Raw genomic sequence first — 14848 nt, forward strand, 5'->3', positions numbered from 1 at the left:
GGAATGAATGCAAGGATTCATGTACTGATGACAGGTAAGGTCCACACTGCTTGAGGGGATGCCTAAGGTGGGCACAGTCTTTATGCACCAATAGCTGAGGCTGCTTTGGCTTGTATTGAGAAAAAAAGGATGACATGTGGGAGCACATCCAGAGTTAACTTTGTCTGACGTCTTGCTTATGGTTAATCATGAATGAGTCTGCTGACATCTGTCTTTGTTTTTAATTAAGACGTGCATTATACCCTGCCAGGTCTTGCACTTACACATACATCCTTGACAGACTGTCCAAAACCTGAAGGCCTTAATCACATATAGATACTGTGTACCACAAATTTACCATGTAGGCTTCGTGGTTACTGTTTAACTTCCTAGTCATGTTGTTTGCCTTTCAACAACACAGAAAACACACTAGTTGCTGGCATAGTATTGACCAGCAGCCCTCCCATGCCTGTCTCCTGCATCTTCTTTCTGCCTCTCCTACAGTCACCCTAATTCCCCCAGTTGTAGTCCCCAAGTTGACTGACAAAGCTTTAAAAACATCAAGAAGACAGATCAGAAAATAAGCTCCTAGATCATTAAGTCCTAAGTGACTATGTCCTAAATTACAGTTAAAACACTAAGCATACAGAGCCCAAAGGAACATTAGAAGCTTCGAGGGAGAAACATGAAATCACATGTAAAGACAACTCCATCAAACAAGAGAAAGTTTTGCAACAGAAATTCTAAAAGTTAGAAATCTTTGGAATGACATATTTCAAATTCTCAAAGACAATAATCATCAACCTAGATTACTGTATTTAGCAAAGCTTATAACTGAAGAAAAGTTTGTCACAGTGGTTTATATTCACTAAAACAATAGAAGAAGGTAAAAGACTTATACACACTGAAAAGAAACACACACACCCATGAGCATGGCAAGAATAAACCATAGCAGCATGACGAATAAGCAAAGGAGAAAAGCTACAGTAAACATTACATTCAGTGGGGAAACTCAAAGACTTTCAAATAAAACCAGAAGTAATACAAGGTGTCCAATTTCTCCACCCTTTAAAACTTTCACCAATCTTATTCAATATAGTCTTTGAAGTCTTAGCTAGAGCAATAACGCAAGAGAAACAAAAGAATAGTAAGAGTAGTCAAATTACCCCTACTTGCAGATTTATAATCTTATAAATTGGAAACCCTAAAAATTCTACCAGAAAACTTTTAAAACTAATGAACACTTTCTACAAAGTATCAGTATATAAAAATCTGTATTTTAAAAATCATTTTTCTATATATCATAACAAACTTGCCAGGAAAGAAATCAGGGAAATAATCCCATTTATAGACATTTAAAGATATTTAAATCCCATTTAAAGACAACACAACAATAATTTGGAATAAATCTAACCATGAAAGGAAGAGACCTGGACAATCAAAATTTAAACACACACACACACACACACACACACACACACACACACACACACACACACACACGAAAATGGAAGAGTTCCTGTAGTCATGAGTGAGTCAAATAAAAACGGTTTTATTACCAAAAACAAACTACAGATTTAAGGCAATTGCCACAAAAATTCCAATGACATTCCTTACAGAAACAGAAAAAAAATGCTAAAATTCACATGTAATACAAAAAGGTACATACACAAAAGCAGACATATAGCTCAATAGAATAGAATGCATAGAATGCATAATCCACAACTAAATCTATAGGGTAGGGCCACCTGAATTTGACAAGGGTTTCAAAACATAAGTTGGGGAAAATATAGCCTTTTCAACACACAGTGCTGAGCAAAGTGGACAGCCACAAAGAAGAGTGAAAGTAGATCCCTATCTCTCACTCTATTTAAAAACACGGATCAAAGACCTGAAAGTCTAAAAATGTTAAGGGGAAAATACTCCAACATATAGGCATAGGCAAGGTCTTTCTCAATAGCCTCATAACTCAGGCCAAGACTTAAGAAATGGGATTTCATGAATTCCAGAGGTGATGAGTTCAGTTCCCAGCAACCACATGATGGCTCACAACCATCTGTAATGGGATCTGATGCCCTCTGCTGATGTGTCTGAAGACAGCTGCAGTATACTCATATATATAAAATAAAAAATCTTTAAAAAAAATAAAAGCTTCTGTGTCTGTGTATTCTAAGAAACATCTGAGTATAGAACTGCCTATGGAAAGGGCAAAATGTTGGTTTAGTTATCTGGTGTCTGGAAAATATAAAAAACTCCCAAAATATGAAAATGTTGAACATCCTTAGTAGTCAGGGAAACAGAAATTGAACTACATGAGATTCCATGTCTTCCCAGTCAGAATGGCTACCAGACAAATAAGTACTGCAGAGTGGAGAGAAGGGAGCCTTTATATACCACTGGTGGGAATACACACCACTTAATAGGTGTAGTGAGCCATATTGGATTTGGGCCTGGCCGTTTTGTGACTGTTTAGCTCAAAGTGGCTACGTGACTCTTGGCCACACATACTCCTCTAAGAGCCTCTCCCATGAATTTACGGCACAGGAAGAAAAAACCAAATATCTCCCTAGTAAACACCTGGTGTCTCCACTGCATGACCTCTGCTGAGCCCGGCTGATGCATGTGGAACTGACACACCTGGACCACACCTGGGTGGTGGTCAATTTACTTCTGCCTTTTGCTTCCTCAGCCTTTATCCTTGAGATTTAGGCTGGTCTTCTGGGATTTCTCCCTAATTAATTCAGGTCTCGTAGTCGGTCTTTTGTTACCAAAGTCAAGAGCCAGGTAGTCACGAGCCAGGGTTTCCCACTGTGCTTCCCAGATATTTTCTACCTGGAGACTTGGGTATATAAGTGGTGAATAAAGCTACAGGAGACTCTTCTGCTCTCCTCCTTCCTCTCACTCTCTGACTCTCTTCTGCTCTTCCTCTTCCTCTCTCTTCCTCTCTCTCTCTCTCTCTCTCTCTCTCTCTCTCTCTCTCTCTCTCTTCCTCTTCTGGCTTGACATGATCTTCCTCTCCTGGCTTGACACAATAACCTGTATGTATGTGTGTGTGTGTGTGTTTCTTTCATCCCACAGGTTTTCACCCAATTCTCAGTACCGTGTCGGTGCAGGTGCCGACAAATAGGTACAACTGTGAACGTTCCTCAAAATCTCTAAATAGTGGGTTATGGTTAGAAGGTATAGCATTTACCCCACATGCACAAGGATTCAGGTTTGAGCCCTAGCACCACAAAACAACAAAGCAAGACTATCTAAAATAGAACTATACTATGACTCTAGGTCTTCACACCGTGGACACGTGCACACTCATGTTTATTCTGCACGATTTATAATAATCAAGCTAGGGAATTAGCTCACATGCCCACTAACATAAATAGATAACACACACACACACACACACACACACACACACACACACACACACACACACACACAGAGGATATAAAGAACAATGATACGTTTTAGGAAACATGTACAACTTGAGAATATCATATTAATATACAACAACTTAGAAAAATAAATTCTCTCATTTAGATCCCAGATCTTATACAGCTTCACAGGACCATTTCTCCATTTCCCCATATAATATGAAAGCTGGAGAGAGACGGGGATGGAGTAAACTGTGGGAAGGCATGTAGGCTGGAAATAGTCAAGGTATAAGATAAACTTGAAGTTGTGTTGATGGAACCTGGCACTATTTACAATTAATATGTGCAAAAAACTGAGAAAAGAGAAGATATGACTTATTAGAGGTTATCAATGAACAAAAATTATATTCTGACATGTTGCCACTTTTCATCTTGACAAATGAAAGGCAGCACCAGCATGACAGCACCATCCCTCCCATGACACTGCAGAGTTGGGAAGCTCGGGTAAAGCTGGAGAACCTGACGTTTTCCTGCCAGTGTGGAATGGTCGAACTAATCATGGGGAAAGCTACATCTCACATTCACATGGCAGCTCTTATCCAGGAACATAAATAACCCTTAGTCAGTGTCTACTCATCCTATAGAAAACAAACAAGTGTAAAAAATGCTTAATGTGATTCCCAAACAGATTACATGATGGAAAGAAAATTAGGATTCGTGTCATGATGTTCAAAACAAAAACTTACAGCAGCGAGCTAACCAACTAAGGTAAATGTAATCATTTTTCAATTTCTCACTTTGGATCAAGAGGAAAACCTATGAGAGAAAAGAAATAAACATGAAGCTGGGTATACAATAAAAATGGACATTATCAAGTAGACCAGGCTGCTGATACTGTAGCCTTATATTTTAATAGGAAAACTGAAGCATTAAAGGAAAACAATGATTGTAAAATCTATATGTTTCTTGACACTATACTTTGTAAAATATTTACTTTTTATTTATGGGCATGCATGTGAACCTGCTTGAATATGTATACACCATGAACATGCAAGCGTCCCAGAGGTCAGAAGAGGGTATCAGATGTCCTGGAATTCAGACTATCGACAGTTATAAGCCACCACATAGGTGCTGGGAACTAAACCCTAGTTTTCTGCAAAAGTGCTCTTAATAGTTGAGCTACCTCTCCAGGTTGATATTGCACTTTTAATGTAAATAACAATGAAACAAATTATTTTTTACTCTGTGTGTGTCAGCTTCTCTGTGTGTGTGTACATATGCATGAGAGAACATGGTATGTGTGTATCACGATGTGCATATGGAGGTCAGAGGGCAACGTTCAGAATCTGGTCCTTGCTGCTACAGTGCTGTATACTGGAGGTTAGCTGGCCTGCAAGCTTCCAGGCAGTTCTGTTCCTGCCTCTCATCTACAAGAGTCCTACCACAGACAGCTTTTCTATGTAGGTTCTAGGGATGAACTTGGGTCACCAGGTTTATGTAGCTAGCTCCGTAACCCACTGAGCCACCTCTCTGAACTGTTGTTATTTAAGTCTGGCTACTCTGCTACTAAGTGCTGGGTCTGTAGGAATGGGGTACTAGTCCCTAGCTAAATCAACCTTTAATAGTTCTTACCGTTTACCATTTTATATTAGTGAGAAGAATCTAAGGATGCCTTTAGATATGACTGTTCAAATGCCTTTGAAAGCAGGCACTCACCTCCTCACCCTCACTGGTGTTGCCTGTTGCAGCTTTGGCTTGGGCATAATTAAAGTTAAAGATGTCGTCGTTGTAGAAGTAACTCTGAAAAAGGTACCAAGAACAGGCCACACTGAGTATTAACATGCAAAATGTAAAATCATCAGCTTATTAACTTAACGATCTACTTTTTTCCTTACAATTTATTGATGCCACCCGCCTTTAACCCCAGCACTCAATAGGCAGAAGCAGACAGACATTCCGATGAGCGAGGACAGCCTGTTCTACATGGCAAATTCCAGGCCAGCCAGGGGGACATAGTGAGACAAAAAGTAAATTATTGTGCATGCACCTGTGTGTATATGTGTGCATGCACCTGGGTGTATATGTGTGTATGTGTGCGTGTGTGTGTGTGTGTGTGTGTGTGCGTGTGTGCATGGTGGTAGTGTGGTAATATGTGATATATATGCAATGGTGCATGTGGAGATCAAAGTACAATTTTTTGCTTCAGCTCTAGCTCTTCTGCCTTTACCTAAGTTCTTTTTTTTTTTTTTTTTTTTTTTTTTTGAGCTAAGGACTGAACCCAGGGCCTTGCACTTGCTAGGCAAGCACTCTACCACTGAGCTAAATCCCCAACCCCTTTACCTAAGTTCTTAAATTGAACTCAGGTCACCATGCTGGTCGCACTCTCTCTCTCTCTTCTCTCTCTCTCTCTCTCTCTCTCTCTCTCTCCCTCTCTCTCTCTCTCCTCTCCTCTCATTTCTCTCCCTCTTTTTCTTTTTTTTTTTTTCTTTCTTTTTGCTGCCCCCATAGAAATAATCTTGAGCAATTAAGCCAGGTATGGCACATAACTTTAATCCCCAACATTGGGAGGCAGAGACCAGTGTATATCTGAGTTTGAGGCCAGCCTGGTCTACAGAGTGTGTTCGAAAACAGCCAGAAAAATACAGAGAAACCCTTTCTTAAATAAAATTAGATTAATTCCTTGATGTCATCAATACTACCAGAGAAAAGAGGCTATGTATTATAACTTTTTGGTGGGGGAGAAGTAACTGTGATTGGCGTTGAATTCCTTTTTTATTGTTGTTTTGAGACAGTCTTACTGTGTAGCTTTGGCCAACTAGAACTCACTATACAGAGGCTGGTCTTGAACTCACAGAGATCAATTTGCCTTTCCCTCTGCCTCCTGAGTGCTGGGATTAAAGGCATGCGCCACCATATCCAATGGGCTTCAAACTTGTAATTCTTCTGCCTAAGCCATCATTTCTATCTAATACTGCATGTAGAGTGTTTCACACATAAAGTCACATGGGTAATTCATACTGACCTTAAAAGAGTTGAGGTAAATCAAGACATCATCAAATTGTTTAAGCAGGAAGAAACAGGAAGCCATGCACTGCCTTCCTGGTATTGTATCTAAATGGGGTTGAGGAAAGGGGGAAGAAACCATGGAAATTCATGAAACCAGATGGTGTCTTTAGTTAAAATTCGAGTCACTGTAGAATTTAGAAATAGGAACATAGCTGTGTGGGGGCGCACACTTTTAATCCCAGCACCAGGAGACAAAGGCAGGTGGATCTCTGTGGGTTCAAAGCCAGCCTGGACTACATACATAGTGAGTTCTAAGACAGCCAGGGCCATATTGTGAAATCCTGTCTAAAATAAAATACTGAATCTTAGGACCTCTTTTTTTTTAAGATTTATTTATATTTTTTATATATGAGAACACATGTCTTCAGACACACCAGAAGAGGGCATCAGATCCCATTACAGATGGTTGTGAGCCACCATGTGGTTGCTGGGAATTGAACTCACGACCTCTGAAAGAGCAGTCAGTGCTCTTAACCCCTGAGCCATCTCTGCAGTCAGGACCTCTTTTTAATTCCTGGTTCTGAAACTGTAAATTCTGCTGGCCCCAGACTCTCAGTGTCAACTCTCAGAGTACATAAGAAACATATCTCCTGGAAGTATACTGATTTTGGTGTTCCCTAGACTGCCTTTATGAGATTTTGGTTTGTGTAACTCTAATACCTCAACTCAATCAATGTGGTCAAGTCTCCACATTTACCTGTCCAATACAACCTACCGCCTCCAAGCTCCAGCAGAGAAATAATATGCCAGAAACTACCTGACTCTGGCCTGGACCAGCCTTCACAAAGTCATCTTACATGTCTACTTGAGATAGCGATGGCACCCCCACCCACACCAGGGCATTCCGAAGACTCTGTGCTGCTGCTCAATGTTCATGTCTGATGTGCTCCAGGATCTCGTCTGTATTATGTTCAAGGTCTGTCTGTCCCACTGCACTGTAAACCACACAAGGGCAGGGATTCTTGTCTTATTTGTTGCTACATTCCCAAAGCTTTAGCAAGTTTTTGTTGTACAAATCAAAAATAGGGAAATGGAATACTATTCAATAAATAGTGTTGGTGAAACATTTGTGAATTTGTCAAAGGAGTGCCTTTTTAAAAAGTTAACAGTCAGTTCAGCAAGCACACTCTTTTGCTATGTAGACTAACTAGCCTGTCCTGGAACCCACAGAGATCCACCTGCTCTGCCTCCAAAATGCTAAAGACATGTGCTACCACGCCCAGCAGATTTCACTTTTTAAAAATAGAAACGAGAGAGAGTAAGAGAAACTTAGTGTGGTGGTATATGCTTGTAATCCCAGGACTTAAATTGTATGTATTTATTTATTTATTTATTTATTTATTTATTTATTTATTTATTTACTCTCCCTCCTTCCCTCCCTCTTTTGGCTCTTTTGAGACGTTTCTCTGGGTAGCCCTGCAGTCCTGGAACCCACTTTGTAGAGCAGGCTGGACTCAAACTCAGAGATTCGCCTGCCTCTGCCTCCTGACTGTTGGAATTAAAGACATATGCCACCATGCCCAGCACTCTGTCTCTTCTTAAAGCTTTTATTTATTTGATTTATTTGATTCTTTATGTGTATGTGTGCAGATGCCCACAGAAGCTAGAGGGGGTATCAGATTCCCTGAACCTAGAGTTACAGATAGTGTGAGTGCTGGGAACCAAATTCTGGCTCTCTAGAAGAACTGTACATACTCCTAACCACTAAGCCATCTCTCTCTCTCTCTCTCTCTCTCTCTCTCTCTCTCTCTTGACTCTAATTTTTTTTTTAACATTTAAAGTATATTTTATTGCATTTTTTTATACATTTGAACTGTATATGAGTGTGGCCATGAATCTGCCATGGTGGGCATTCATAGGTCAGAGGACAGAGGACAAGTTGTAGAATTTGTTTCTCTCTTTCTATCATGTAGGTTTTGGCAAACACAACTCAGGTCATGAGGTAGACATTTGTCTTTACCTACTGACTCAGCTCACTTGCCCTTATTTTTTTTTTTTTCTTTTTTTCGGAGCTGGGGACCGAACCCAGGGCCTTGCACTTGCTAGGCAAGTGCTCTACCACTGAGCTAAATCCCCAACCCCATTTTTATTATTATTATTAATCATTTTATTCATTTACATTGCAAATTATATCCCCCTTCCTGGTTACCCCTCCATCAACCCTTTATCCCATCCCCATCTCCCTCCTCCCCTTTGCCTCTATAGGGTGCTCCACCCATTCACCCACTCCCACTTCACCCCTCTAGCATCCCCCTACATTGGGTATCAAGCCTTCCTCCCCTCCAATTAATGTCAGATAATACTGGCCCTTACTTTTAATTTTTCCTTTTTTATGTGTGTGACAAATATGTATATATGTATGATGTGTATGCATGTTTATCTGCATACAAGTGCATGTACAATGGAATTCATGAGGTGTCAGACGACCTCATGTTCCATGCCTTCTACCTTGTTTGAGTCAGGCTCTCTTGCAGTTTGGCCATAATATGTCAGGCTAGCTTCCCATATATGTCAGGCTAGCTTCCCATATATGTCAGGTTAGCTTCCCTTATATGTCAGGCTAGCTTCCCTTATATGTCAGGCTAGCTTCCCTTATATGTCAGGCTAGCTTCCCTTATATGTCAGGCTAGCTTCCCTTATATGTCAGGCTAGCTTCCCTTATATGTCAGGCTAGCTTCCCTTATATGTCAGGCTAGCTTCCCTTATATGTCAGGCTAGCTTCCCTTATATGTCAGGCTAGCTTCCTTATATGTCAGGCTAGCTTCCATATATGTCAGGCTAGCTTCCTTATATATGTCAGGCTAGCTTCCCTTATATGTCAGGCTAGCTTCCCTTATATGTCAGGCTAGCTTCCCTTATATGTCAGGCTAGCTTCCCTTATATGTCAGGCTAGCTTCCCTTATATGTCAGGCTAGCTTCCCTTATATGTCAGGCTAGCTTCCCTTATATGTCAGGCTAGCTTCCCTTATATGTCAGGCTAGCTTCCCTTATATGTCAGGCTGGCTTCCCTTATATGTCAGGCTGGCTTCCCTTATATGTCAGGCTAGCTTCCCTTATATGTCAGGCTAGCTTCCCGGTAAACTTCTGAGGATTCTCCAGTCTCCACCCATCTCGCAGCAGGAGCACTGGGATTACAGATGCTCACCACCCTGTTTCTATGGGAACTAGGGACCAGAACTCAGGTCCTCTTGCTTATAAGTGCTTTACACCGAGCCTTCTCCTCAGTCTGGAGTTATTTTTATAACCAACAAAATATGCTCTGAAGTTAGGCTTTGCTAGATGTGGTGCATACCTATAATCCCAGCACTTGGGAGCCAGAGGCAAGATGATTCTAAGTTCAAAGCCAACCTGGTAGTGGCCAGCCAAGGATACATAATGTGACCTCGAGACCCTGTCTCAAAACACAAAACAACAAAAAGTGAAATTTAAAGGCAAAGGACCCACTGGGGACTGGGGGGGGCTGCAACATGCCAGAAGGTAAATATATAAGGAGTTGTTAAAAATTCCGTAAGAACATTTCATATTAAAACTAATTTATATTTACAACTCTCAGGAACCAAGAAGAAAATTTATTCCTGTTTATTTCTCACATTGCTCTTTTAAAAAAAAAAAACTGTACTTATTTATTTTTTATGTGTCTGAGTTTTCTCTTAGACATTGTCTGTTCATCATATGTGTGCCTGGCTCCCATGCAGGCCGGAAGACAGCCAGTGCTCCTAACTGGGGAGCCATTTCTCTAGCCTCAGGTCCATTTTATAAAACACAGTTACCTGTATTTTAATTATGTGCGCATGTGAGTGCAGCGGCCTGTGGAGGCCAGAAGGGAATGTTGGATTCCCTGGGGCTGGCTTACAGGCAGTTCTGAACCACCTGATGTAGGTCTTGGGAACTGACCTTGAGTCATCTATGAAAGCAGCAGATGTTCTTAACCACTGAGCCATCTTTCTAGTCCTCTCTTATCCTCTTTCTCTGGTATGTTCAAAGGGAAAATGCTCATATTTTCTCTTACTGTTGTGTCTATTTGTGTGTACACACACACGCACACACACACATTCGTGCATGTGCACATGTGTGCCATTGTTTCAACAGGGTCTCTTATAGCCCAGGCTGGTCATGCTGTTCCTATTTCCTGAGGGCTGGAATCATAGGTAACAGCTATCATGTTTGCTTATTGTGATGCTAGGGCTCAAACCCAAGGCTCCCTGCATGCTGGGTGAGCAAGCTACAAAGTGAGCCTTCCTCCCCAACTCTAACTTCCTGCTTCATAACGGGAAACATAACATGCATCTCTAGACAGTCAGCTCCACCAGTCAGTACTGTCCAAGTGCAAACATAAACTGTGTTCAGAAGGACAGGTCATAGACATACCACATTCACTAGCTGATCCTCCTACCAACTGGAAAAACTGTTGGGCAATTTTCATATGATCCCTCTGCAAAATAGAACAGAACTCATAGAGAGGCAACAAGTACAAACATTTTATTTATATTATACTTATGACTATAATGCATTTTCCCATATGTCATTTAACATATATCCTTGTTTTATATCATGCTCATATCATTAGCGCAGCACCTAGAAAATTACAATCTAGAATTGTGTGAACATAGGTAGAACTAGAGAAGGAAACTCTAACCACAAAATTCCACTCTAAAATCCGTGCATTAAGTAAATTTTCACAATGAACAACTACATAACTCTCTGTGTCTGAACGTTGTAAAGGTGCTATAGACGTAACAAGGATTACTCATTAGCCTCATTTATCTAAGCAGAAAGTACTTGATGCCGACACAAAGAGACCCAAAGATGAAAGGTTTGTTCATTGTATCCTTTGTTTCATGAATAACTTAAGACATTAACATGGATAAGAACTTCAGTTTATCTACCTGTCTGTCTGTCTGTCTGCATGCCCGCCTGCCTGCCTGTTGTTGAGAGAGGGTTGCTCTATGTAACCTGGGCTGTCCTTGAACATGAGTCCCTCCTGCTTTGGCCTCCTGAGTGCTGTAGTTATGTGTGTGGAGCCATGCTCAACAGCAGCCTAGCTTTGAGCTGCTTTTGTAGTTATAAGATGGCTTTAAACACTGGGGAGGGGGTTGGGGATTTAGCTCAGTGGTAGAGCGCTTGCCTAGGAAGCGCAAGGCCCTGGGTTCGGTCCCCAGCTCCGAAAAAAAGAACCAAAAAAAAACAAAAAACAAAAAAAACAAAAAAACACTGGGGAGACTGAGGCAGAAAGATTGAAAATTTCTGTGATTTCAAGACCATCTTGAGGATATAGTATCTAGGAAAACCAAAATTAAAACAAAGAACAACAACAACAACAACAAAAAATGGTCAAGTGTGGTGGCACACACCTTGATCCCAGAACTTGGGAGGCAGAGGCAGGCAGATCTTCTAGGCCAGCCTGGTCTACAGAGTGAGCTCCTGGATAGACAGGACTACCCAGAGAAACACTGTTCTCAGAAAAACAAACAAACAAACAAACAAAGAAAAGCTTTTACAGAAGAGAGGAGGGTGTATTTCCAGTACCTTAACAAAAGCTTTTCTAGAGAAAGAAGTTCCCCATGTTCTAGATGCCAAATCCATTGTTTGTATTTGTCAGAAAAGAAATAACTCTACTACATTGGTGCTCTTTTAAACAAAATAGCAAGTTTTATGGTTAGAGCTTAAAAAAAAAAATCTCTACACAATAGAATTGTTCCTGCAAAATACCTGAACTGGAGGTTTTAAAGAATGGAAGGAACTGAAGGACGTGACTCAGCGCAAGGATCTACCACGCAGAAGGCTTTGACCCCCAGCACCCCTCCCCCAGTGATAAAGACAAAGGGCATGCAGAAGAAGCCAGGGAGTGTAAGTGGTTGCACATCAGTATCTATTGTGGTCTTCACATAACTAGAACTCTGTCAAATATAGATTATCATGATTTTATACTCACTGAACCCATTTCCTGGCCAAGGGCTGCATTGACAACTCCCTTGAGAATATACTCCTGGGAAAACACAATCACACCAATCACAGTTACGCGGGCTTTCTTGTTGGCCCCTTGTCCCAACTCTACTTCATATTCTTTTCCCTGCTATAGCCTGGTTTATGAAAGGAAGAGGAGTTTGGTTTGACTTCTAGAGGACAAGAGCCCATAAAGCAGAGTTTACTATTGTAAGCTCTTTTTTTTTTTTTTTTTTTTTTTTTTTTTTTCGAGCTGGGGACCGAACCCAGGGCCTTTATTTGCTAGGCAAGCGCTCTACCCCTGAGCTAAATCCCCAACCCCTATTGTAAGCTCTTACAGAAATAATTCAGTGAGAGGCTGGAGTTTGCTTAGTTGGCAAAGGGCTTGCCATATGAGGACCCTGGTTCAATCCTCAGGACCCATGTAAAAAGACACTTGCAATTCCAGTGCTGGGGAAATGAAAATAGGCAGATTCCTAGGCTTGTTAGGGAAGCCAGCCAGTTTTATTCAGTCTTTTATTCAGTGAAAGGGGCTGGGCAGGGTGCTTTCTATAGACGTAGTGTACACAGTGTTGGAGATATGATAGTATGAGACACAGTCCCTGAATGAAAGAAGTTAACAACTTACTGAAGGAAAAACGATAGTTTGCAGACACTTATAGAGTAGCTGTTCATTCAATATAATTATAGATTTCATTTTTTAAAACAGATTTAATATTTTCAAATTTTAGACCTTTTAGGGATCAATGGATATTAAGGGGGGTTGGGGATTTAGCTACATTAAAAAAAAAAAAAAAAAAAAAAAAAATTCAGGGGCTGGAGAGATGGCTCAGTGGTTAAGAGCACTGACTGCTCTTCCAGAGGTCGTGAGTTCAAATGCCAGCAACCACATGGTGGCTCACAGCCATCTGTAATGTGACCTGATGCCCTCTTCTGGTGTCTGAAGTCAGCGACAATGTACCCACATACATGAAATAAATAAATACATCTTAAAAAAAAAATTCCAAAACATTCATTCTCATCCCAAAGTGGCACAAAGTCATCAGCATATATGGTCTTCTTGACCCTACAGTAGGAGTCTTCTCTGAGGCAGATTACAGCTATGACTGCAGTGCTGCTCTCCACAGCACTTGTTCTAAAAAGTGACAGTGCCTCTACTTACCTGAGGTGTAGTAGGTTCCAGATCCTTGATCAAATTATAGGCTTCCTGCACATCATCTGCAAGGTAAGGAGTCAGCGTTATACGGGCTTGTGTTTCAGTGGTGCTCTCTTAAACAGTCATGGTGTTCAAATATTCATATAAAATGGGGCTGAGGGTGCAGCAGCTTAGTAATAGACTGTTCTTACAGCAGGTGCAGGGCTACACACACACACACACACGAGAGAGAGACAGAGAGAGAGAGAAAGACAGAGAGAGATAGAGAGACACACAGAGAGAGAATACCATGTTTTACTTGACCTTGAATTCTCCATCAAGTTCTAGGTTGTGCAGCTATCCTAAAGAAAACTGTCATTTTCTTTTTTAAAACATGCATGTATGTATGTCATGTGTGCATGTACATGAAGGCCAGAGGACAACCCCTGGTGTCATCTTCAAGGACATGGTCCACCCACTTTGAGACTAATAAGGCTGGAGGGGCTCACTAGAAAGAGACAGGATCCTCCTGTCCCCACCTCCCCCGTGCCGTGTTACAAATGCCTGACACAACACCTGGCACTTTCACAGGAGTTCTGCAGCTGGAACTCGGGTGTTCCTGGACTTGGCAAGGTGGCATGGGTCTCTCTAATCCCAGCACTCAGAAAGCAGAAGCAGGTGCATCTCTGAGTTCAAAGCCAGCCTGGCCTAGTGAGTGAGTTCCAGGATAGTACTATTTTAGAGACCCTATCATTAAAAAATAAAAATGTAGGCTGGGTATCATGTCAATGGATTTGTATTTAAATAAGAAGACTGTCTCCTCCTCCCCCCTTTTTTTTTTCAAAAAGAAATAAACATTACATACATTCCTAAGAGTGAAATAACAATGTAGACATGTTCTGTATAGTGCTGGCTGGCCTGGAATTCACTATGCAAACCAATCTGGCTTCAAACCCACAGAGATCTATTTGCCTCTGCCTCCTGACCATAGAGACCATATAGGTGTGAGCCACCCATAGCCAGTTTAGACATTATTTAATTTGGAGTCTTTGGACACTCTAAAATTTGCTATTGTTTATGCTAGAAATTTTTCATAATTTGTGAAATATATTCAATTTTTCATTAATTCATATCTAAAAGCAAATTTCTTTTTGCTTATCTGTCACACAGAGAGGACTGTTCTGTAAGGCATGTTCTCACAAAGTAAGCACATTTTTCTCAGTGAGAAATAAGTCACCTGGTTGGGCTCTACCACATGCCTGAAAAGGCTACACTTAAGTTTAAGATCCACAGCCAAGTATCCTATACTGCTGAGTTCTGAGAAAGGTTGCTCCAAAAATGTTCCCGATAATCA

The 14848-nt window shown here is 41.0% G+C and overlaps 1 protein-coding gene across 3 annotated transcripts in view; it reads right to left on the bottom strand.

Annotated features, from left to right (window-relative positions):
• The window catches only part of Ttc26 (tetratricopeptide repeat domain 26), a 55323-nt gene that overhangs the window by 9116 nt on the left and 31359 nt on the right, over positions 1 to 14848 (bottom strand). The window contains exons 10-15 of one of the 3 annotated variants that reach the window (XM_032906734.1): positions 13522 to 13577; positions 12349 to 12402; positions 10785 to 10848; positions 6373 to 6461; positions 5067 to 5150; positions 4097 to 4166 (exon numbers count right to left, since the gene is read on the bottom strand). In XM_032906734.1, coding sequence (XP_032762625.1) covers positions 4097 to 4166; positions 5067 to 5150; positions 6373 to 6461; positions 10785 to 10848; positions 12349 to 12402; positions 13522 to 13577 — 417 coding nt within the window. Of the gene's footprint in view, positions 1 to 4096; positions 4167 to 5066; positions 5151 to 6372; positions 6462 to 10784; positions 10849 to 12348; positions 12403 to 13521; positions 13578 to 14848 lie in introns of those variants that run through there. The other 2 variants (XR_004388314.1, XM_032906735.1) reach the window with 2 other exon arrangements.

Source organism: Rattus rattus, chromosome 6 (assembly GCF_011064425.1).
Source record: "Rattus rattus isolate New Zealand chromosome 6, Rrattus_CSIRO_v1, whole genome shotgun sequence".
NCBI lineage: Eukaryota > Metazoa > Chordata > Mammalia > Rodentia > Muridae > Rattus > Rattus rattus.